The sequence below is a fragment of the Enhydra lutris genome, unplaced genomic scaffold, assembly GCF_002288905.1.
Source record: "Enhydra lutris kenyoni isolate GAN:26980312 unplaced genomic scaffold, ASM228890v2 scaffoldscaffold7, whole genome shotgun sequence".
In the NCBI taxonomy this organism is placed as follows: Eukaryota; Metazoa; Chordata; class Mammalia; order Carnivora; family Mustelidae; genus Enhydra; species Enhydra lutris.
Window position 1 is genome coordinate 23,611,711 of NW_019154091.1, and position 24,618 is coordinate 23,636,328.

At 36.0% G+C, this 24,618-nt stretch overlaps 1 protein-coding gene across 2 annotated transcripts in view; it reads right to left on the bottom strand.

The window, feature by feature from the left end:
* Window positions 1-1,221: 1,221 nt before the first annotated feature.
* Window positions 1,222-24,618, bottom strand: part of LOC111142108 (neuron navigator 3) — a 387,056-nt gene continuing 363,659 nt past the window's right edge. The window contains exons 33-39 of one of the 2 annotated variants that reach the window (XM_022495074.1): window positions 24,323-24,558; window positions 13,488-13,642; window positions 12,386-12,457; window positions 11,532-11,728; window positions 10,467-10,585; window positions 6,083-6,286; window positions 1,222-1,551 (exon numbers count right to left, since the gene is read on the bottom strand). In XM_022495074.1, coding sequence (XP_022350782.1) covers window positions 1,432-1,551; window positions 6,083-6,286; window positions 10,467-10,585; window positions 11,532-11,728; window positions 12,386-12,457; window positions 13,488-13,642; window positions 24,323-24,558 — 1,103 coding nt within the window. In that variant the 3' untranslated portion in view covers window positions 1,222-1,431. The remainder of the gene's footprint in view (window positions 1,552-6,082; window positions 6,287-10,466; window positions 10,586-11,531; window positions 11,729-12,385; window positions 12,458-13,487; window positions 13,643-24,322; window positions 24,559-24,618) is intronic. The other variant, XM_022495073.1, reaches the window with a different exon arrangement.

A 24,618-nucleotide genomic window follows, 5' to 3' on the forward strand; every position in this document is an offset into this window, starting at 1 on the left:
CCTACCCAGTAGACTGTGCAAATCTAACCTTCTTTTACAGTATAAACGCTTCCGCTTCCACAGTGACGTCACTGCTTCAGTGTTCTTTAATGCTGAATTTCTCATGTACAACGATAGTAATCAAAACAACATGCTCAAAACCAAGAGGAATAGTAAGAAGAAGAATAAAAAGAGTAGGGGAGGAAAAGCCAAATAGTTGTGCTCATGTTGCAACTAGTGCTTCCAGCTCTGCTGGGTAAGAATTCCCATTCTCCCTCCTTCTACAACTTTTTTGCCTAGAACTGGATGGAGGTGAGCCACATGTCTTTGCTTTGAAGTGAGGGTCAAAGAGGTTTTCTGGGTTAACTTGAACATTTTGGAGGACAGATGATCTATTCCCAAAGCAAAAACACTGATTTTTTTTTTCTCTTCTCCAATTCTTAAAAAAAAAAAAAAAAAAAAGAACCCCCAAACCCCAAAAACTGAAACAGATATCTAGAGGTGAGGCTACTGTGTTAACTTGTGTTGCTTGGTTAGAAATGAAAAGACAGTGGAGATTACCAATGGTTTAGGATTTAAACCAACTCTTAAACTGTCATAGAAATCTGTTTTAAGGCAGTGAGACAGCACCATAGGAAATGTTCCTTCTTTCACTGAAAAGGCTCCAACGAATAAAGCCCTAAGAAAGCCTTTTGTCAGTGTTGACTAATAATTGGTATAAAACTCTTGTTAAGGGAGTGGGCAGGTGGTTTAAAACAACCTTATAAAACCTGTGGTAAAAACAACCTTATAAAACCTGTGACTCATACACGAGAAAGTTGGCGGAGCACATCGTGTGAACGTGGCAGTTAAGAATGACATTGGCACGTCTCCAGCTTGCCGTGCTCGCGTCTGCCGGGCGGTGGCGCGATTCCGCTTGTGCTGACGGAGGACTGGCCTCTTGGCTTCCTTTCGGACTGGGGTGAGCGCCCAGCACAAACGCTGCTGGAGCCCTGTAACCAGCACCATGTGGCACGAGGGAGGCTGGACGGAGAAGAAGGGACCCCGCTCGGGGAGGACGGGCCCCCTCAGAGGAAAAGAAAGGAAGGGACAAAGAAAGGGCTGCATTGTAAACTTTTAAAGAGGAAAAAACAGAAAGTCCAGTTTGGCTACCCCATGTGCAATCTATTCAGTTGCCCTGTCCTTAGGGTCCTTTCCAGTTGAGTAATGGAGCCGGACACCACTCCACGGATATAAAAAAAATGCCTAGAAATAAAATAAAGTTAAGCTTGCGTTTCAGTCGAGCATCTTGGCGGTTCAGACTTCGCTCTGCTTCTCGGAGACCACGACTCTGGGTCAGGGCCCTTGACAGGGTGCTTTCCTACTGGCAGTGGTTTCGTGAAAATACCTTCCTTCCTTCCTTGTTAAACCTTTAGCAAAAGCATCCTCTCTTCCCCTAACTTCTTTCACCCCCTAGAGAGTAGATTCAAGAGATGAATCTAAAATGTCGTCATGGTGGCTGGTACTATCGCTGTCACAGCTTTGTGTGCCCGAGTAATTGGCTGCTTCTTGGAGTTTCATTAGCATATTCATCTGAAGAAAGAAAAAGAGACATCGATGTAGGCAGTGATGCAGTGAGCCAGCCAGCCCCATAAAACACACGGCCCGGAGCCACACGGAGGCAGCGCGCCTCATCCCATCCGAGGGAGACGGGGAAACAATGTCACGTCTGCATGAGTCGCCTCCGGCTCCTATCCCGGTTCTGCCTGAACACGGCTACGACACCAAACCATAAGGACCAAACAGGGCCTCTAGAGAGCTCTTTTATTTGGGGTTGTGAATGAATACGGCTCCAGCAGGGAGACTGGGAAAGAAACTGTATCACAGCTGGACATCTGGGCTCGTTGCTGGAGAGCACGCCAAGCTTCTCAGCTTTTTGGCGCGGAGAAGCAGAAAGCATTGAATGGCAAGTGAAAGTCGTGGATGTTCATACACACACAGACGCGCACGCGAGCGCGTGCACACGCTCCCGCGAGAGAAGGAGGGGATGGAGTGGAATGACGCCAGCTGCTGCACACAAACGCACCATCTGCTGTTTAGGGGCTGACCTCGAAAGGGGTCACTGAATGAAGCCGACCATGAGTGTTTGAGGAGGGAGAGGGAGAGGATCACTGTCAAGTTTCTGTTGTTGTTGAATTTCTGGCTAAAATATGATCGATCTATCACTGAAAACAAAAGCCACCTTCTGGAACAATAGCAGCTGTCTCGGGTTTCCCCGTTGATAGGACAATGGTAATGTTTGTTCCAGAAAAAGGGACATACGCCTGAGAGCACCTGGGGAGAAATACAGCTAGCGTTTCCATGTACTACAAAATAAAAGGCAGCCAGCTTGCTGGCTTTTGATAGATCTGCAGATCCACTGTTAGAGGAAAAAGGAAAGATTGCTTAAAAGCAAATTGTGGATAACCTGTTCAATGATTTTATTAGAAAGTGCAGGAAAACTGGCATGGGTCTTCATGAAAGAAGTAAGACTTGTTTTCTTGTCGAGGGTTTCTAGAAGTGGTCCTAATCTTTATATTGTTTAATGCATAGTCATTTTATTATTTTATAAAGTAATCCAAGTTGTTCCTTTTTTTCTTTCCCAAATTAGAGGACTGGAGAATCTGATCCAATAAAAAAGAGAAATCTAAAAAAAGGATTCCTTAGACATATGTTAGGCTATGGATGCTTGTGTGTTCTGTGTAAAATGCATGTTCAATAAATGCCTGTGAAATAGATGATAGATGATAATCAACAATTTTAGCAAGCAGGCCTTTCTGACAGAGAGGCTACAGAGATAGCATATTTTAAAGTCATTTTAATATTCTTCAAGACAACATTTTTTAATATAATTGTTAGGCTAACTCTCTGAATTTATTAAATCAACTATATACAGACATGAAATGAAAGTAGTGACAGCCTGTCAAACCCAATAAAGCAAAAGCCAAATGTCTCCATAAACATGTACTTTCTCTCTCTTCTTATCTCTCTCTCTGTCTCTCACCCACACCGCCCACCCCATGCACATTCATATTGCCTCCCTCCTTTCTGATATCAGTTCCTCCATCATTAGTCACTGGCTGTATGTTCAAGCATTTGAGTGAAGATAATTTGTAAAAGACCATTGTGTGTTGAGTGTCCTCCTGATTTACTAAGAGTAGAAATTGTAAATGAGGTCTATTTTAAGGGTTATGATTCTAACCTCAGTCAAATATTTGAAATCACTTGAATGCTGAATGCTGTAGAAGTTTTATGGTGTAATAGAAGCATCTAAAGTCTTGATTTTTTAAAATGGTGCCATATAGTAAATACACTTTATTAGACTAAGTTCCAAGTCTTAGATTCATAATAAATGTACACATGGGATTTAATTTGCCTTCTCATAGTGTTGCTTTGTGCATTCAAGTCAAAGGGGATTACAAGAGGGGGCAAGGTTACAAATATGATCCAATAGTCACTGGGATAGATCATTATTCTCTGCAAAAGAATGTCCTTCCTCTCCTCTCCTCTGCTTTCCCCACATTCATAATCATAAATATAATGTCTATCATTTGTAACACATTGCTCAGTTCCTTATCACCTCTGCTATTACCAATCTGCTGGGCTCCTAGCCTCCATCCTCTCTTCTTTAATCTGTCTTCTGCTCTGTTACCAAAGAGATCTTTATAACCCGCAAATCCAGATAATAAAAGTCCCCTGCCCAAACACCTTTGATAGCTCTTCATTATCTGTGTGATAAAGTTTTAACTTCCTACAAAGATAAACAAGCCTTGGCAGACTTTTGTAGCTCTATTTCTTCTTGCAGACTTTGTAGTTCTAACTTTTCTTGCCCTTTTTGTTCTAATCCCATCAATCTGCAGATAGCATTTTTATTCATATTCATTTTTCTTACAGTGTTCTAAATTCACCTGCTGCTTCCTTAATTTTGGATGTTCTCCATCCAATCACATGATGGAACATCTGTTCTTCCTTCTAGACGCAGCTCAAGAGTCTCCTCCTTTATAAAGCTTTTTCCTAATCACTTCCTCAGTGGACTCACAACATTATCTAGCATGTGACTCTACCATTATTTTACTGTAATTTAAATAGGTAGACTTCTCTTTCCAGTAATGAACCTTGAGCTTCTTGAGACCAAAAATGGTACTTTATTTATCTTTTTTATTTATCTACCAAGTCTTAGCCATGAGGATATACTTATTAATACTTGTTGAAAGAATGAATGCATTTGTTGATGAGGAATAAAATACTGTGAGATGCACCAAAAACTTGTATCCTTGTTCACATCCAACATATTTCTGACATTAAATAGTGGATTTTTTCCAAATATTTTTGATTTAGATTGGACTGCAAATATATTTTTACTCGATATCAGTAATTATAGAACTATAACAAAATAAAAGCAGATAGAATATTTATTTTCTTATCAGAAGGTGCCTGATCCAAAGATTTACTTTTAGATGATAAGTCTTTTGTTATTTAGCACACCATAATCTCCTGTTTCTTAAGATGTTTAGTTGAGCAGCCATTTAAGAATCAGATTTTTTAACCCCAGTTTTTATTCAGTATGGGAGACTCTGGATCCCTTTTCTGTACTAGAAGACAAGAGCATTCAGAGCCAGGGAAGAGTGCTAAATGGGTTTAGCTGATCGGAACCGGGAAGTTGAGGGCATCCCGTAAGGGTCCCTTACTCGACAGTTTAATTTTTCAAAACAAACTCTATAAAGCTTCTCCTTACCTGGAACAGACACAGTATATCAACACACAAAGGCAAGACTAGAGTTTATAAAATTCAGATGTAATAACCCATACTTGTATCCTAAAGTTAATATTTTCTCTTAAATATGAACCATTCTATAGGCAATTAGTATTTGCTCACAATTATGCTGCATCTAAACCAATTCTTCCATTACTGTTGATTTCAAGTTATGTATGAGCTAAAGGGCCAACTACCTGTTAGAAAAAGAAAGATCCAGGCCCTTAAGGATTTTATGGTCTAGAGCAAAAGTCCAATTTGGAAGTCCTATATGAGTTCTCTGGACTCTAAGCAGACCTTTGTAAATATTTCCATTACTCTATGGAACCCTTTGAAATAGTATGCACAATTTTCTGCCTGCGTGTGTGTGTGCACACGTGCGTGCGCACACGCGCACGCATGTCTTTTGCCCTGGAAAAGATCTTAAAAATCTATCATCTTGTTTACATGTAACCACCAAAATATTAAGACTGGTCAGCTGAGATGATAATGTATATATGTTGGGTTGTGAGTATACTAATATTCCAAAAAAATATCAAATCACTTTATGTTCTTGGGTATGTCACAGGTTATGATTTTTAATAATTTCCTTTTTTGTTTTAAATAACATAATGGCCTTTATTTCAGTATTTTTTTCTGTATTGATTGTACAGGTCCAGTGATTTCTGTAACCATAGAATGGTAAGCTAATAAATGCATTACACCTGATACCAATCTATATAAATTCATCTATAAACATGAAAAAAATAAAATATTTTTCCTAATAATACTACTTACTTAATATTCTCAGAGTACTCATAGTTTGGAGTTTTATTGACCTTTATTAAACCATACAGAACTACAAATTAAGAAAGACAGGGAGAATCAGGGAGAATAACTTCCCTTTGATTTCCAAGTCAGTTTAGTCTTCTCAACTGTAGGCAACAAAAAACTAATTGTAAATCTAGTCAGACTAGTTGATATATGTAAAATATTATATTAAGAACAAAATCTGATTTTCTCTTAAATACCTAGTGAGTTGAGTCATGTAATGTTGAAGACTTATGAATTTACATAATTTTCTGCATAATAAAATAAAAATTATGGTCTCAGAGTTCAGCCTGATTTTAGCGTTTCTTGATTGTTAAGCATATAAGTTTGGTCTTTCATTTTTAAGAATTTAACCTAAGGAAAGTAAGCCAAAGGAAAAAGAGTTAAAAACAGAATACCTGTATCAGAGCAGTCCCAAATACCACCTAAGATAACTAGTATCTTTGATACAAATGACTAAATATTGATGACAACACACTGTAGTTAAGATTATATTAGAAGAATCACACATCAGCTTCTTACCAGAGGATCCCCTTCTGTGTCACTTTGTGGAATGTGCTTTGAGGTTGTGGCTTCCTTAGTGGATATGCAGCCCTCATACCCAACATCTTCTGGTCTCAACTGAAGTAATGCTGGACCATCCTGAGGCAGAGATGCTGAGCTCCATGGGTATGTGTCAAGCACCCACTTTGAGGGGTCTTCCCAAGGTGCCCGTTTCCCATACATCTACAAAATGATTACATATTTAATACATATCTACTACATTCCTACTCAGTAAAAAAGGTGACCACTAATTGAGTGATTCCTTCGCACATTGAGTTCTTATGGAACTTTCAAGAGAATTGTGTCCATATACAATTTTCCAGTTTGTAAATATATGTCTGTCCACCTAACTCTCTTTAAACTTGAAGGAGAGATAAAATAAAGATGAACATCTGGGATAGATAGTCAGCATTTGGGAGAGAGTACAAAGGGGATTTATTTTAAATGCATATAGAATTCACTGCCCATATTTATTAGTGATTTTATAAACCAAAAGAAAACTCACAGTTGAGGAAGGAAAGTTCCAGTGATGGAGAACTGAAGAAAGCTGTGCTAGGCACTAAACAGAGTTCTCTACTAAGGTGCACTTTGCAAAGATGATAAATACAATAAGAGAATTTCTCTTTTTCAACCTCACTCTACTCAAAGTTTCTTTGAAAATAAAAATAATTTCTCTGATAATCATTTTCTCTGCATTAATTTCCTCTAATAATCTCATTGGTTCCTGTAAAAACTCTTTTTAGATGTTTATTTATAAGGCCAACAGTAAAAGAAGAGGAAAATGGGAAATGAAAGCATTCATATTGTCAGGACCCAAAAGGAAGCAAAGAGTCAGTAAGAAAGAGGTGATAATGGCTCAAGTACTGGTAGTGGAGGAAAGGGAGAAGATGAATGTAAGACATGTTACAAATTTTTAATTAGGAAGGGCACACTGCAGAAACAGAGGTGGAATGGACTTTATAAACAAGTACCAGGCTGCAGGGGGACAGAAAGAAAAGCTAAAATGAAGAGAAGAGGGCAGTAACATGGGCAAACTAGGTCTTTGATGTACTATCCCCCCTGCCTTGACCTCCTCCTCCCTCCCTCCTAAAAGCCTGGTTACCAGGTGCATATATGGTCTCAGCACACTGGGAGGTTTTCTACATGGCCTACTGTGGGTCAGTGATCAAAAGCAAAATGGTGGATACTGACACCACAGAAGGCACATGAATTGCCTTGGAGTTACCTTTCGGGTTTCTTCCAGAGGAACTGTATGAGGTTGTGTCAGCCTTGCCTTGAGATAAAGAGAAAGAAAGAAAGAGACAAAGAGAAAGCAAGCAAGCAAGCAACAGGCCAGGTCCTGATATCTGCATATCCCTTGGGAGATGAAGGCAGGAGTAGCAATCACTATCACTATATAACAGATATATAGTTTTTATGGCTAGCGAGAGTTTTGAAGCAAAAGTTTTTCTCAGTTAAAAACCTACTTTATAAAGCAAAAGACACAGCTTGCCATACAACTTAAGCTAACTGAAGGAAAATGTGTCATTCTCGGAAAGTAAATTTTATACAAAAAATATGAAGGTCTAGAATCAACTGATGCCAGCCCTTTAAAGAATCATACAAGACAGCAAAATTGGAGGTGACCAATAAAATGCTCAATAGGTCCAATACTAAATTTCAGTGTAGAACAGATATTATAGAAAAATAATTGAAAGAAGATTTAAATATTAAAATATTATAAAATTATAAAATATTAAATATTTAAATAATTAGAATAATATGAATTTGTTGTTGCCATTTCGATAAAGGTAGAATCATCAGAATGAAAATCAGAATCCATTTTATCACCGGTGTTTTCTTCCAACTAGAACATCTGGCAGAGAACATTCCCTATGGTTCCTCATCAGAGCATGCATTTGAAAAGAGATTTTTCTATTCCACTCAACTCAGAGTTTCATCTTTGCAAGAAGACTTTGTTTTTCACCTCTTGTTCCAATTCAAGGTTCTTTGTTACCAGTAGATCCAAGGGAATTGTTCGTAATACACATGATTCCTTTTCTTCCTTTTCTTATAGAAAACATACATGGAACACCCCAGAAATATCATCTGCCAATGGGCTTGTGGCTGAGCACATCCTTCAGTAGCAATGAGAAATGTCTACTTATTTTTTCTTATCTCTCCTGGGTACTGGGCTTCCCCCCTACATTCCCTACACATTACGGTTGATTTGCATTTACACTAACCGACTACTAAACATCTAGAACCACAAAGAGAAACGAGACATTTTTTTCTCCTCTTCAAAAATAATTTTGAACTATCTCTTAGTTTTCGTCTGGGAAACCGGTATTACTCTAAGAGTTATACTTTTGCCTAAATGGAAGCTGTATACAATTCTAATTCTCCGGATAGTGTTTTAAAAATAATATTGACTTAAACATTTTTAAAAAAAGAACTGAAACAGTTTTTAAAAAATTAGACTTAAAGAAGCTAAGCAGTGTTAGGTATTGCTATTTTTGAGTTTATGCAGTCTTCTTTTCCTTTATCTGTATTAGCAAACACATGGGAAATAAAGAGATTTTATACGTAAAAACTTGGATGACAGCTTATTAATACTGAAACTATATGAAGAGAACTTTCATTTATGGAGTATTATGCCTCCATCAGAAAGGATGAATACCCAACTTTTGTAGCAACATGGACGGGACTGGAAGAGATTATGCTGAGTGAAATAAGTCAAGCAGAGAGAGTCAATTATCATAGGGTTTCACTTATTTGTGGAGCGTAACAAATAACATGGAGGACATGAGGAGATGGAGAGGAGAAGGGAGTTGAGGGAGATTGGAAGGGGAGGTGAACCATGAGAGACTATGGACACTGAAAAACAACCTGAGGGTTTTGAAGGGGCGGGGGTTGGGAGGTTGGGGGAACCAGGTGGTGGGTATTGGGGAGGGCACGTATTGCATGGAGCACTGGGTGTGATGCAAAAACAATGAATACTGTTACGCTGAAAAGAAATTTAAAAAAATAATAATAAATAAATAAATAAATATTGGTTTTAAAAATATGACTTCTAGCATATTATAAACTTTCACATAAATTTCTTTTTTGTATAAAATGATTGACATTGAGAAATTCAACTCACACTATAGCATAACAGTTTCAGAGGAACCCAGAAAAGTGAGATGTTATATTTAAAAAATATAAACCTTTGGTATAGTCTTTTATTTTATTGGAACCAAACAACAACTGGCTCATAGCCTTCAAATAGGAAACTGTATTACTTAAATCTGGAATAAAACCAATAGATAGCATGCTCTAGGATCATTATCTCTGAAGATTCTGAGCACATCTTCCAAATATTTATTCATCGTGTTCACCAGAACCATCGTGATGGTTCTAAATACTGCCATTCTGCTCTCCTAGGTGAGGACAGTGGGCCGCTCAAAGGAAAGGATAGGAAGGAGTATAGATCACCAGTGACTTTTTAAAGGGTAAATACCTAATGCACTATTGCAGATGACAAATGTGAAAAGCAAGAACTGTATCTTAATTCTAGTAGCAGTTGCAATAATCAGAGATAGAGATGCCTAAGCAAAAACTTCCTAAACTTTGGCCGAGTTGTAAAAAAGATTAAATTCTTTACAATAAGCTGGATGATTATGAATTAAAAATCTTAAAGATTCAACCTTGAGGTTTACAATTCTACAATTTCATGAAAGCTCAAATCCAATTTGAGGAGAGAGTAAATTTCGTTGAGAAACAGAATTTTCTTATTAGTGATGTATTTTGAATTTTCCATTCAGAGTACATAGAAGAGACAGCGTAGGGCCTCATGACATGAGGTAGATGAGAGGAACAGCAGGAATGCTGCTAAATCAACCTGCCATAGATTTTAAAAAGTCAATTGCCTTAGAATGTAGAGCATTCCCTCAAAATAGTAAAGGATCCTACGAGTGAGGTTAAAGGGTTTCAAACAATGAAACATACTAAAAACAGGGAACCAGTAAGCAGAAACTACTTGTTGCAAACTATATGTTAAGAGAAGAAATGATCAAGGCCCATTTAACATGTCTGTCTTATAAGATACAGAACTGTCCAATTAGCTGGCTTTCAATGATTGCTAATTCTCATGGCAATGAGTTTGTTTGGCCTTAAATGGGTAGTTGTTGGAATAAAGGTTTTCTCCTTCTCCCACATATTTATTTTCAGAACAGAATACACAATAAATAGTTACATACTAGTTGATCTTTAAAACTTGACCAATATGTTTATATAGTTCATGCCTTCAGTTTCTGTATAAATACCCAGAGAAAAGAATGTTTTTTGCTTCAAAGGACGATTTTGCTTGTTTTTAAACAGTAAAGAATATTGAATACTATACCTGAAGACCTTCTCTCACTGCCTCCAGAATGTAAGGTACCAAAGAATAGTTCCAGAGATCCATGAACCACACTCTAGAACCTTCTACATCCATAGGGCAAGGAAGGAAAAGTCGGGGCCCTAAGAAGAAGCAAACCATTTTGAGAACCATTACATGTAACAACCTAAACACATAAATATTTGCGACATAATTTGGGGGGAATTAATAATATATCTTGCAGGATTCTTAAACAATTACAATCTTAGCCATCTTGATTATTATCAAAGTATGTTTTTCTGAAGACTCAAACTCCTGAACTCCTCTTCCTTTTACCCTAAAATCTTAACATAAGAACATAACTTATTAGAATTAAGAGAAATCCTAAAGGTCATAATCCAGTCAACCTGCCCCACTTTATAGATGATGAAATTGTGCTGAACTAAATTCCCAAGTATAAAATATGTTATTATTTGCAGAGTGGGACTCAGCTTTGGTCTTTTGATCTCAATTATCAAATTCTTCTTTTTCATTTACCTTATATCTTTGGTGAACATATCTTTATAATCCAGCAAAATAGGAAAGAGACTTTTATACATGCAATTAAGAAGGATTAGAAAAATAAACATTTTTATGCCAACCAAAGAGAATTAATTCAGTTTTGCCTTGATGAAAAATATAAAACACCTCAGTTATCCATAAAACACCTAAATTATCTCTAACTAAAATCTTCTCTCATAACTATATTTGATGTGAACCATTGGCTAAAATTTGTTTTTTATCATAAAAAGGGAATTTAAACAGATATAACTTATTTCAAGTGGTTATCTGATTTTTAAATATTTGGCTATATTAAACTCATGTGATTTCAGTCAAATCTTAGAAAACCATAATTGTCAGGCATAATGAATCTAATCAGACATATAAAGCTTAGAAGAAGGCAAACTTTCAGAAGGAAAAAAGAAAACTTAAATCTTTGGGAGCATGAAAAAAATTAGCTTTGCTTGTTATTTTCTACCATCCAATCTGGCCATTTTACCACGTACTCTTAGTTCCTGGAAAATGGCATATTGCAGTTTTGGAACTCACCAATGGTAACATCAGAAGAACTGTGTGTTTCCAAAAAACTGTTGAGATGATGCCATGTCTTAGGAATCCAATCTATAATTTTGACTAAGTCATTATTGCGTATATTCCTTTCAATCTCTATCTCTATCAGTTTCCTTCGAAGGTATCTACCTAAAAAGCCTTTCACTGGTTCTGTGTGGTTTGCACATAGCACCCACCTACAAAAAGACAAAAAAAAAATTATATATATATACATATATATATATATATATATATATACATATATATATTCAGAAATCTTTAAATAAATTAAGTTTTAAGTCCACAGTATTCTCTTTCCAATATAAATAAAGAATGTTCCTGTGTCAATTGGTGGCTCATTTTAATGATCAAAGGGGTTAGGAGATCTCTTAGCATTAGAGGTATACAAAATAACTTTTCTTTTTAAGCTAAAGCAAAGCTCATGTGCGTCAGAAGTGAGTGGGAGTCTACATGCTGAGTACTCTTCTGTAGGAGAATCACAAATCCTGAAATAGGAACTCTCTTCACATTCCTCACACTTTGAAGAAAAGTGCTCTACTTTAGCTGGTGACATAGTGAGCAGGACAAACATTTCTTTCCCTTCCTTTCTTTTTTTTCTCTTTCTTTCTTTCTTTTTTTCTTTTTTTTTTTTTTTAAAGAAACAATTCCGATTACAGGTTGAAGATCACAAAATGTCTGCTTGAGAAAGAGTGTCAGAAGAAGTGAGAATTATTTTCACACCACAGGTCACCACTGGAAGGATCTGTCAATGTACAAATGGAAAAACACTAACCAAAAGCAAACAGAAAGAGACAATACAACAAAACAAAACAAAGCATTCAATTTATCTTTACCTGAAATTGTGATGCAGCTCTAGATTTGGTGATGAAGAAACTCCCTGATTCATTGTTCCAATAATATATGGACTGGAAAATAAAATTAAATACGTTGATGTGCTGAAGGTAGAAGAGACTAGTCTATTAAAATTGCCTTAAAAAACAATGTAGGTAAATATGGATTATTCCAATTAACATTAGGCTTTAAGAGGGTGATTTTGTAATGTTAGGTGGAAAAATAACAGATCATTGAGCTGGAAATTTGGATTTGGGCTTCTAATTTCAGCTCTAGCATCCTAGGAGAATCATTTTACCTTTCTGAGCCTGAGTTTACTCATCTATAAAATAAAAAGGTTAGATGGAATAATCACAGTAATCTCATTTTACTCTAACATCTTGTGACTCTTATGATTATAACCAAATTCATTAATTTTCCCTCTTTCATTATTTCATAGATATTTTAAAGTTTCTTAATGACGAGAACATTTGTATTCTTGTTTCAAAGCTGATCTTATGATGATCTACTTTTAACATATAAAAAATCTCTAGCAGAGATTAATAGGGATATTGCACCATTAAAACTAATATTTAGGTTGCTCTTATATGTCTTTCCTTTAGAAGCCATCTTTAGTGGGTTTTCAGATTTTTTTATACCCTACTTCAACCTTTACTTTCATTGTAAATAGTTAAAAGTTAGACTCATTAATGATGATATATCTGAATGCGTTAAATTTATCTTTACAGAAGGTTGAATTTAAACTTCGATATGGAGGAAAAGTGAAACCAGAGCTCAGAGCTTCATTTTAATTCTTAATTTCCTTGATCCAAATGTTCTGTCATTGACATTGGTCTCCCAGACCTTCCACATATCCATAGAAGCTAATGCCATCAAGTAAATCATGTTTCCATAAAAGTTGCTTGGAACATAATTGCTGAATGAATAAATAGATGTTTCAAGAAATGCACAGGGATTGTTTTTGGGGGGAAATATGTTCTAATATTAATGAAGGCTTCTTAAATTCATGGCATCCACCATAGGTTTAAAAAGGTATAAAGACATTAGAAACAAATCTGGTCATTTTTTTCATATTTCATCACTCAAAATATTTCATAAGCATACCATTTGTTGTATTTACAGTTGAGAAAACCATTGAAGATATCACTCAAAGAGCCCACATGATGAAGATTATCAAGAATTATTACAACGGGGAGTTCTACACCATTATTATCCGCACTGCACTGTTCAGCCAGGTTAGCAAGATACTGTTGCAACTCCTTGGGAAAAAATAAAGGAAACAAATACATCAATGATCGATTTATACCAATGGCAAGCAATTCATACTTTAGGAATAGCACACTTTGTCTGCCATCCAGTAACTTTGATTAAAACCCATAGGTCATGGCACTGATATAAAACAAAGCAAAGAAATATAATGCTGAGGATATATTTTTTAAAGAAAAGAGCAAAGAGAAAAGCCAATACAGAACAGCTGCTGCAAATAGAAAATTTTGAAAACAAAAGCATGTTTCTCAGTTGTTGTGTCCCCTTAAAAAAAGAAAAAAAAAAAAGAGGGGGCAGTGAGTTCTGCATATGAGCACTTATAATAAACCATAAATATTGAGACTTCATTCTTGCTTTTGGTATTACAATGATAAAAGTGGATTTCATCAAACCTTATAATAAATCCAAGGAGGCACACCTATATTTCCACTAATACTTAAAATGTTTTTTTTTTTTTTTAAGATTTTATTTATTTATTTGACAGAGAGATCACAAGCAGGCAGAGAGGCAGGCAGAGAGAGAGGAGGAAGCAGGCTCTCCTAGAGAGCAGAGAGCCCGATGCGGGGCTCGATCCCAGGACTCTGAGATCATGACCTGAGCTGAAGGCAGCGGCTTAACCCACTGAGCCACCCAGGAGCCCCAAAGATATTACGCGCCAATACTTAAAATGTTTTAATTCTAGTTCATTTCAATAGGGTACATGAACTCATAGCCCCAGGACTTAGAGAGATGGATGGCTATTATTTATAATCTGTATGCAACTTCTGTGATTTTAAACAAAGACAAAATTTGCTGTAGTTCTCTGGGTCACTTGACATTAGCATTTAGCATTTCTTGAGCTTATTGGTTTTTTTTTTTTAAAGGTATTATTCCTTTCTAATAGCTTTTAATCTAAATATGATAACCAGTTCATTGATTGACTGCTCTCACAGATGGGTAGGCCAGACACATAATTAGGTTTCTTAAAATTATCCTAATCAGTAAGAACATTTCCATAATATTTGCATATTTACAATGACATTTTCAATTTGTAAATCCTGGTCAGGGTTAAAAAACAATTCCACGATTCCAATTTCTGGCAGCCAGGTAGGTGAATATGGATACCACTTATCCTAGAGGCCGCCTCCCTCTGTCTGTAATACTACTTTTAGAACTAAAAGAAGAAAAGGTTAAACAGTGGCCAGGGTTTTGAGGCATTTAGTAATATATTAAGTTCAAATATAAAATTTATTAGAAAACTAATGCACTGGATATCTTACATTGAGCCAATCACATTGAACAAATATAGCCTAAATCAGAAAATACAGAAAAATATGCTTAAACTAATGAATAGTCTGGAGAATTTCATTCATCTTAAAAGACAAAAATGGAATTTATATCAATAATTTACCCATGTTAAGTCATTCATTCATTTATAAAACACTGACTGCCTATCTTCTACATTCATTGCTCTAGACAATCCCCTGAGGTGTACAAAAATAATGGATCATCATTCAAGTTAGTAAGTTGAACATTAATTATGACTGAATCAAGTACTTTTCTTGACATAGGTGTTAAAAAGACTTCCCTTGTAGGCTTTAAGATGGTCACATTAGGTACTAAAATTTAAATATGATAAATCATTTGAATATGATATCATAATATATTATGAGCTATGAGAGGTCAGGAGAGATTTTGCCTAGGTGGCAGGTTTCAAGGAAAGCTTTCTAGAGAAGGAAATGCTGGAGCTTGGGAGGGTGATACATAACTCATGGTTATGGTAGGTACATACATAACTAATGGTAGGTACATACATAACTAACAAATGTACAAAATGCAATACAAAACATCCCATTAGAGAGGTTAAAAGGGGAGTTGTGGTCTGTAGGAAGAAGAAAGATTAATTCCAACTGGGGGATCCTGATGGACTTACATAGCGAGGTGAAATTTGAGATGAATTCTGAACAGTGAGTAGAATTCTAAATGATAATTGCGCAGTTATTTATCCTTTCCAAACACCTTAGCAAGCACTTATTATGCTCCAGGTACTCTTGGTATTAAGGATTCAGAGAATATTTCTCCATTCCAGGAATTTAGAATTGATAAGCAGAAAGGCAGTTCAAAAAGTAAACCACAAAAACAGTGTGGTAAGTTGAAATGCACAAAACACTATAGGGAAACTTAAGAGAGGCACCTCATCCAGACTTGTTCAGAGAACAGGGTCCTTGGGGACAAACTATTGAAGTACAAATAATAAAGAGTGAAAGCTGGAAGGTATGAGTGTGTGATGTGTTTGGGGAAAAATAAGTGCTCTGTTTTTATAAGAGAAATTGTGCATGGCAGTGGTGTTGCAATGAAAAAGAAAATAGACTTTGAATCCATGCAGAAAAATTTGGATCTTTCTACATAAACAAATGTGAACCAACAACTTTTTTTTTTCAGTAGGGAAAGAGCAATTTATTTATCAAAGGTAACAGAAATACCAAAGAGATAATGATTAATTAGAAATGGGAAAGCATTCAAGAAGCTTATTACCCAGAATACTGGGTTACGTGTGTGTGTGTGTGTGTGTGTGTGTGTGTGTGTGTGTGTAAAAAACCAAACTGTAATTCACAGTAGAAAAAACAATGTAGGGTGCCTAGGTGGCTCAGTGGGTTAAGCCTCTGCCTTCGGCTCGGGTTGTGGTCTCAGGGGTCCTGGGATCGGCCCCCCTTTGGGCTCTCTGCTCAGCGGGGAGCCTGCTTCCCCCTCTTTCTCTGCCTGCCTCTCTGCCTACTTGTGATCTCTCTCTCTCTCTGTCATATAAATAAATAAATAAATAATCTTTAAAAAAACACAAAAAACAATGTATCTGTGATGCCTGGGTGGCACAGAGGGTTAAGCACCTGCCTTCAGCTTATCCCAGGGTCCTGGGATCCAGTCCCTCATCGGGCTCCTTGCTCAGTGTGGAGCTTGCTTCTCCTTCTCCCTCTGCCTCTCTCTCTGACAAATAAATAAATAAAATCTTTTAAAAAATAATGTATTGGGGTGTCTGGGTGGCTCAGTGGGTTAAAGCCTCTGCCTTCAGCTCATGTTATGATCCCAGGGTCCTGGGATCGAGCCCCACATTGGGCTCTCTGCTCTTTGGGGAGCCTGCTTCCTCCTCTCTTTCTGCCTGCTTGTGATCTCTGTCTGTCAAATAAATAAATAAAATCTTAAAAAAAATAATGTATTAAGAAAGCATACATGAAAGATTTTGTTCAAAGCATGTAAACCTTACTTGTACTGCCGAAAAAGACTTTCTGGTGGTAGTATTATTTTTTACTAACCTTTTATTTTTAGGATTAGGTAATGTTTTGATGCTTAAAAATGGAAGAAGAGCTTTCCAAATAGAGGGAAAAAAGTAATTAAAGGCAGAAACATAAAAAAAAGTGGTAAGAAAGAAACTAGTAGTATATGTTTTGTGAATATAAATAATGTTAAGTAAGTTGGAAAGAAGTGTTTGCAACCTGGTACGATTTGAAAGGTTACTGGATTTTTCCTACTGGCAGCAAAGAAACAATGAATGTACTCAATGGGCCCTGAGTAATGTAGTCAGAATCATGATTTCAAAATGTGGTAAGTATATTGTAGAGGAGAAGAGGAACCAGTCAAGAGAATAACAAAACTGCTGAAGCCAAGAGAAAATATGGGACTCAACAGGGATGGCACAGGTGTGGGAAGATTTTGACTTTGTACAGAAAAGAATAGAAAAATGTTGCAGGATTTAATGCAGTCAGACTTTATAATGAAAAGATACTATATTTTTCATGAGATGAAGGGAAAAATGAGAAAGAGAGAGAAGGAAGATTTAACAGAAGTTGTGAATCAAGCAGTTAGAAAACAGTTGCTGTCATCCAAGTGATAGTGTTAATTTTGGTGGGAGGGTGATGGTAGCGGAGATGGATGGAAGAAGATGGATTTGGTATTTTTTCAGAGCTGAACCTGGGTTTTCTAAACTTGTGTACTTGGTAGAAACATATCTGTATGCTAAGGGAAAGGCCTACTATTCAGGAGGGTGGACATGGCTAACAGTGTCCAATGTGAATCAATGCAAATTGAAATGAGGGGAGTCATCCAGGTGAGAACAGAAGTGGGAGAGAACAGAATGTTGGGTCATCTTTTCATTTACCAGTAGTTGAAGGAGACCGAGAAGGAGCTTGCTGGAGGGTAAGAAGGAAACAGAATGATAATCTCAAAAATTAGAGGAATTTCTAGAAAGGGAGGATTGTCTATAGCAATTTGCTATCCATAAGCAATAAAGAGAGAAAGAGAGAGAGGGAGAGAGGGAGAGATACAGAGAAAAGAAGCAAAGGGCATTGAACTTGGTAATTAAGACATCACTGAGGGATTGTGGGAAAGTAGGGCTGTTCGATTCTCGTGATTCTCTCTCATCTTGAGAAGGGCAGTAGTCCCCTTCGGGAATCTAATGAAAGCTATGGACCAGTTGCAAGTGGACAAAGTCATATACAAATAATTTTGTCATATAACGAGTTTTTCTCAGACCCTTTTGAAATCACTTTATAACCCCCACTACTACTTAATTGGGGTTCAATCTTAGATCGAAGTACTGATGCATTAGCATTAAAATTTTCATGTCCAAGATCTAATTAGGCAAAAGAAAACAGGTATATCTATCAGATGGACATTGATAATTAGATGAATCCCATACTCTAAAAATATACGGAGAAATCGGCAGTTCTGTAAAAGCTGTTGATCATTGCCTTCTCTGGTTTTGACTCTAGACCCAAAAAAATGAATCTGCCAAGACCAGTTTTCTGATCTTTTCCTACCTAACATTCCAAGTGTTTTCATCTGGCCACATATTATTTACTAAAGCCATCTCTAGCCTTCTGGGCTCACTATATCAAATGTCACAAAGTGTAATTGTTTATGTGTACTGCTCTCGATCAAAATATCCCAACTGGCAGCTTGAGGGAGGGCTTCGAGAGCGGGAAGAGGGACAGAATGTAAAATGCAGGGGGGTACCAAACACGTGAAAAGATTTTTTTTTTCTTTTGATGGTTTTATTGTTTGACGTTTTTTTGAATCCATAAGTGTTTTTTTGGCTTTGTCCCTTCATTGCTTCCTATAGCCTAGCATATTGCCCGTCAGCCATGACATGGCTTCATTTTTCAGGGACAGGATTTATTACTTCATGCCTCATTCCCACTTTACTTTAGTAAATCTACACTGCGAGCAGCTGTCCCTCAGACAGTCTCAACTACTCATCCCCATTCCTTTATACCATTCTCACTTACCCGCTCCTCACATAAAAGCAAACCAATGCAAACAAAAACCATTGCAGATTCTCTGAGAATTTGGCAAGAATTGGCTAAATTCTCTAGCAACAACGGTATCCCGCATTGCTGACAGCTCATTCATATCTTACAACAGAAAGAAACAATATACGTTTGTTAGTTGTATTTTGTGCTTTCTTGATGCTAAATGCCACATGATTTGTCCAGGGATTTTTCCTATTACTACTTCCGAGCCTCATTAATTCTGTTCCAATGCTCTTGGCTAGGCTTTATTTTTCATTATTTTTTGTAATAACAAACATTAAGCTCACCTATTAATGACACAAGTGATTTTATTCAGGAAAAGAAGAAAAATAAGAGTGCTGGTAATATTTGGTGACAATTTTTTTTAAAGATTAGTATAATATTATTGATTAAGAACATCTCCAAACACTAAACAGTTTTTTTTTTCTAAACAGTTTTTTGACTGAAATAAAAAGAACCTAAATATAACAGTAGATTTGAGGAGTGAGGCAAATTTTATAAGTATAAATAATTTTCTAAGTGTAAATAATTTTCTAAGTATAAATTTTATTAGTGTAAATTACCAAATGTTTTATTATACCACGTTAAACTATATCCTAATGAAGCCCAAATCACTCTACTTGATTAAAAACTTGATTTTAAGTGATCCCCAACTTTGTCAAAATGACATGGTTTCCTGTAACAAATCTATTGTCTTTTTACCAACCACTTGTTTTTTTCATAAGGAAGTCACTTCTAAAGTCATACCAACATTGGGGGAAATCCAAAGAACACACTGAGGATGGTTAAGGGACATAATCCTTTCCTCATTCTGGCTGAGAAGAAAAAAGAATGGTGGTAAAAATGCTTTTTTTAAGTAACGTTCTGAGGAGACCTAGAATTTGCGGGAGGCATTAAACATGTAGGCTGAAGCAAACAAATGACTCTACTCTTTATACTTCTGCTTAGAGAAGAGTCAAATATTCGACCTCAGGTTACATGTCTCTATTTCATTGAAATGAGAATGGGTGGTTCAACAATTTGAAAGGTGATGAGTTCCAAGGAAATACTTGGAATTCATGAGCTATATTTATTTAACTTGAAGAGATCCCAGAATATTTTATATACATCATTGCTCTCCTTGAAAACAACATATAAGACAGTTTTGAACAAAGTTTGGGGGGTCATGTCTGCATGGCTCTGTATTTGTGAAAGAAATCTTCATTGAAATCTATTATACATTAATCACATATATATATCTCCCCCCCTTCCCCGCCTCCTACCCCCACACTCTTAGCTCTTACCATGTCCCTTTTTTTCCCATATTACAGCTGGGAAAGCCAAGCCAAAGGAAATTCCGCTATCTGCCTCAGATTTCAGTTGGTCAGTGATAGGGACTTAATAAACTACTCCATTAAGAACATTTTTATTTAGAAATAATTGAGATACATCCCTGCATAAACTTAAGGTGAACAGCATGATGATTTGATTTGCACATATTGTGAGATAATTATCACCATAGGTTCAGCTATCGTCTTCTCATATAGATCCAATAAAAAAGAAAAAAAAGAAGAAAAAAGAACAAAAATTTTCTTGTGAAGGGAACTCTTAGAATTTACTCCCTTAACAACTTTTCTATATGTCATACAGCAGTGTTAGCTATGGTCATCATTTTAATATTATATCCCAAGTACTTATTTATCCTGTAACTGCAAGTTTGTAACTTTTAACCATTTTCTTACAATTCCTGTCCCCCATCCTCTGCCTCAGGTAATTTATTTTTTTGAGATTCCATATATGTGAAATCATACAGTATTTGTCTTCCTCTGACATTTCGCTTAACATAATGCCTTCAATGTCTATCCATTTTTAGCAAATGGTAGAATTTCCTCATTTTTCTATGGCTGCATAATATTTCATTGTGCGTATACACACACACACACACACACACACACACACACACACATCTATGTATCTATATACCAATTTCTTTTTTCAGGGACACTTAAGTTGTTTCCATATCTTAGTTATTGTAAGTAATGCTTCTATAAACATGGGGGGGGTGCAAATTTTTTTGAGTTAGTATTTTTATTTCCTTTGGATACATTCCTAGAAGTGGAACTGCTGGATCATATGGCAGTACTATTTTTAATTTTTGAGGATCCTTCCACTGTTTTCCATACTGACTATTTCAATTAGCAATTCCTCCAACAGTCAAGGGTCCCCTTTTCTCTATATCCCTACCAGCCTTTGTTATCTCCCATCGTTTTGATGATGGCCATTCTAACAGGCATGAGGTGATATCTCATTGTGGTTTTAATTTGCATTTCCCTAATGACTAGTGATGTTGAGCATCTTTTCATGTGTCTATTGACCTTTTGTATATCTTCTTTGGAGAATGTCTGTTCAGGTCCCTTGTTCATTTTTTTAATTGGTTCATAAGTTTTCTTGCTATTGAGTGGAATGAGTTTTTTCTATATTTTGGATATGAACCCCTTCACAGATATATATGGTTTGTAAATATTTTTTCCAATTCTGTAGGTTGTCTTTTCACTTTGTTGATGGTTCCTTTTGCTGTGCAGAAGTTTTTAGTTTGATGTATTCCCACTTGTTTATTTTTTATTTTGTTGCTTGTACTTCAGGTGTCCTATCCAAAAAATCATTACCAGACCCATGTCAAGGAGTTTTATTGTTATGTTTTCTTCTAGGAGTTTCATGGTTTCAGGTCTTACATTTAAATCTTTAATCCACTGCCAGCTAATTTTTGTGAGTAATGTAAATATGTGTACAGTTTTATTCTTTTGCATGTGAATATCCAATTATACCAGTATCACTTATTAAAGAGACTCCAGTGAGTCTCCATTGGGTCTTCTTGGCTCCTCTGTCCAATATTAGTTGATGGTATAGACTTGGGTTCATTTCCAGGTTTTGATTCTGTTTCATTGTGCCTGCCAATTCTATGTATTTATTGTCATGCCAATACCTTACTATTTTAATGACTATACTTTTATAGTAGTTGAAATTAGGAAGTGTGATCTCCTGCTTTGTTCTTCTTTCTCAGGATTTCTTTGTCTATTCAGAGTCTTTCATGGTTCCATATATATTTTATGAGGTTTTTTTTTTTTGGACTTCTATAAGAAATGCCATTGGAAACTTGATAGTGATTGCATTGAATCTATAGACAGCTTTTGTTAGTATTGACATTTTAATAATATTAATTCTTCCAACCCATGAACATGCGATGCCTATCTGTGTCTTCTTCAATTTCTTTCATCAATGTAATGTAAATTTAGTTATGTAAATATTATGTAAAATTAGTTTAATTTATAAGTATTTTATTGTTTTTGATGCTACTATAAATGAGATCAACTTCTTCATTTCTTTTTCAGTAAATCCATTGTTAGTGTATAGAAACACAACTGATTTGTTTGTTAATTTTATATTCTGCAATTTTATTAAATTCATTAATTAAATCTAACAGGGTTTTCTGAGGGTGGAGTCTTTAGGATTTTCTATATATAAAATCATGTCATCTGCATATAGAGCCAATTTTACTTCTTTCTTTCTGATTCTGATACCTTTTCTTCACCCCCTCCTACTTCCCCTCCTCCTTCTTCTTCTTCTTTGCCTGATTGCTCTAGCTGGGACTTCTGGGACTATGCTGAATAGAAATAATGAGAGTCAGCGTCTTTGTTTTATTCCTGATCTTAAAGGAAAATCTAACAACATTTTACCACTGATTGTGATGTTAGCTGTGGGCTTGTCATATATGGCCTTTGTTAAGAAGTGCTCCTTCTAAACGTAATTTGTTAAGAGTTTTTATCATGAATGATGTACTTTGTCAAATGTTGTCTCTGCATCTATTGAGATAATCATATGATTTGTTTTCATTCTCTGTGCCATATCACATTGATTAATTTCTCTATATTGAACTATCTTTGTACCCTAGGGATACATCCCACTTGATCATTGTGAAAGATCTTTTTAATGTGCTACTGAATTTGATTTGCTGTATTTTTATTGAAAGCTTTTACATCTATACTCATCAAGAATATTGTCTATAGTTTTCTTTCCTAGCAGTATCATTTTCTAGTTTTGGTATCAGGATGATGCTGGCCTCGTGAGTTTTGGATTGTCCCATCATCTTCAAAGTTTTGGAAGAGTTTGAGAAGGACTAGTGTTAGTTCTTCTTTAAATGTTTGACAAAATTCACCAGCGAAGCTATCTGCTCCTGAGTTTTCCTTCTTTGGGAGATTTTTGGTTACTGATTCAATCTCCTTACAAGTAATTGGTCTATTCAGATTTTCTATTTCTTCCAGATTCAGTCATGGTAAGTTCTAAATTTTTTTCCTTTGCTTTTTCTGTAGCTTTTCTGTTGCTCTTAGGTTGTCCAGTTTTTTGGTTTATTGTTCATAACATTCAGAAATGTTTTGTTCACTAGACTGTATGTCTGGTTTATTTCAAGAATCCAATCCAAATTTTGTGACTTGAATTTATTTCTGAAAATTTGTAAGCCTGAATTTTCTGAGTCACTGGGTTAGTTTAGATCATCTAACCAGGTTATCTTTGGAAAAATGACATCACCCATTGTCATGTGGATTCCATCAAGGTATTGCCCATAACAGATGAAGTTTCTTAAGAGAAGCTTAGGCTGAATTGATTGAGAATGTAATGTGTACTTACAGGCAAAAATATTCTAGCATTAGGAATATGTTAGGCATTAAGTATTTTCTTTTTTGGATTCTTTGTTTTACTCATAATATATGAAAGTACTGGCTAGGTTTTATAGCCCCCTCATGCCTATTTAATAGCTGAGAGTGCTTAAGCTGATTATTATGGTACATTAGACCTTCGTTGATGGCAAAATGAAATATGGTTCAATTTCCTAAGATTTTTAAGCAGAAATCCTATAGAAATGAAATGTAAGCAAATTGCTACTCCCAGAATTTCTGCCTAGACTATTCTAATCATACCCACATCCTCCTGGCTGTAACACCCCAGTTAATTCCCACCTATTTATTAAGACCCAGGTCAAGTATTGACTTTTTATAAAGCTCTAATTCTTCTAGGAAGAATTATATTTTTCCCTCTTGCTTCTACAGAACTCTGCATGGATCTCTTTCTACTCTAACACTTCCCAGGTGGATGTCTAAGAGAAATCAGACAATAGAGACATGTCATTTTCTTCTGTATATTCTCAATGCTTGAGAAGTACCTGATAACTGAATGTTACCGAAGAGCAGTCTTGTTTAAATTCATGAAACAGGGTTGAGTCATCCACCAGATTTTAGTTTTAGTCAGAGAGGTGGTAGGTTTCCATGTTCAAAATGGGTTTCACATAATCTTATAGCTTAATTGCTTAAAACACTTACAGATAAATAGCAACAATTCTCTTAGGAATTTGTGACTTACCTTACTTGACTTGTGGTCCACATTAAAAGTGGCAATTGCATCCTCTGTTTTTTTCCTCCCAGATTTGGTTATTACATATTCAGCAAGTTTGTTTGCTAAATAGGTCTTTCCAGTACCACTGGGTCCTGAGAGTATAATTCTGTGATGCTCCATCAACAAGTTAAAGTACCTCTGGGTAATTGGTTTAGGAATCAGTGTATCAAAAACAAAACTGTCCAAACTGTTTTCTTCTACCCCTGAAGGAAAAACAAAAGGAACAGCATGCCTTATTGTTCTACAGAAGCTGGAATTTAAAA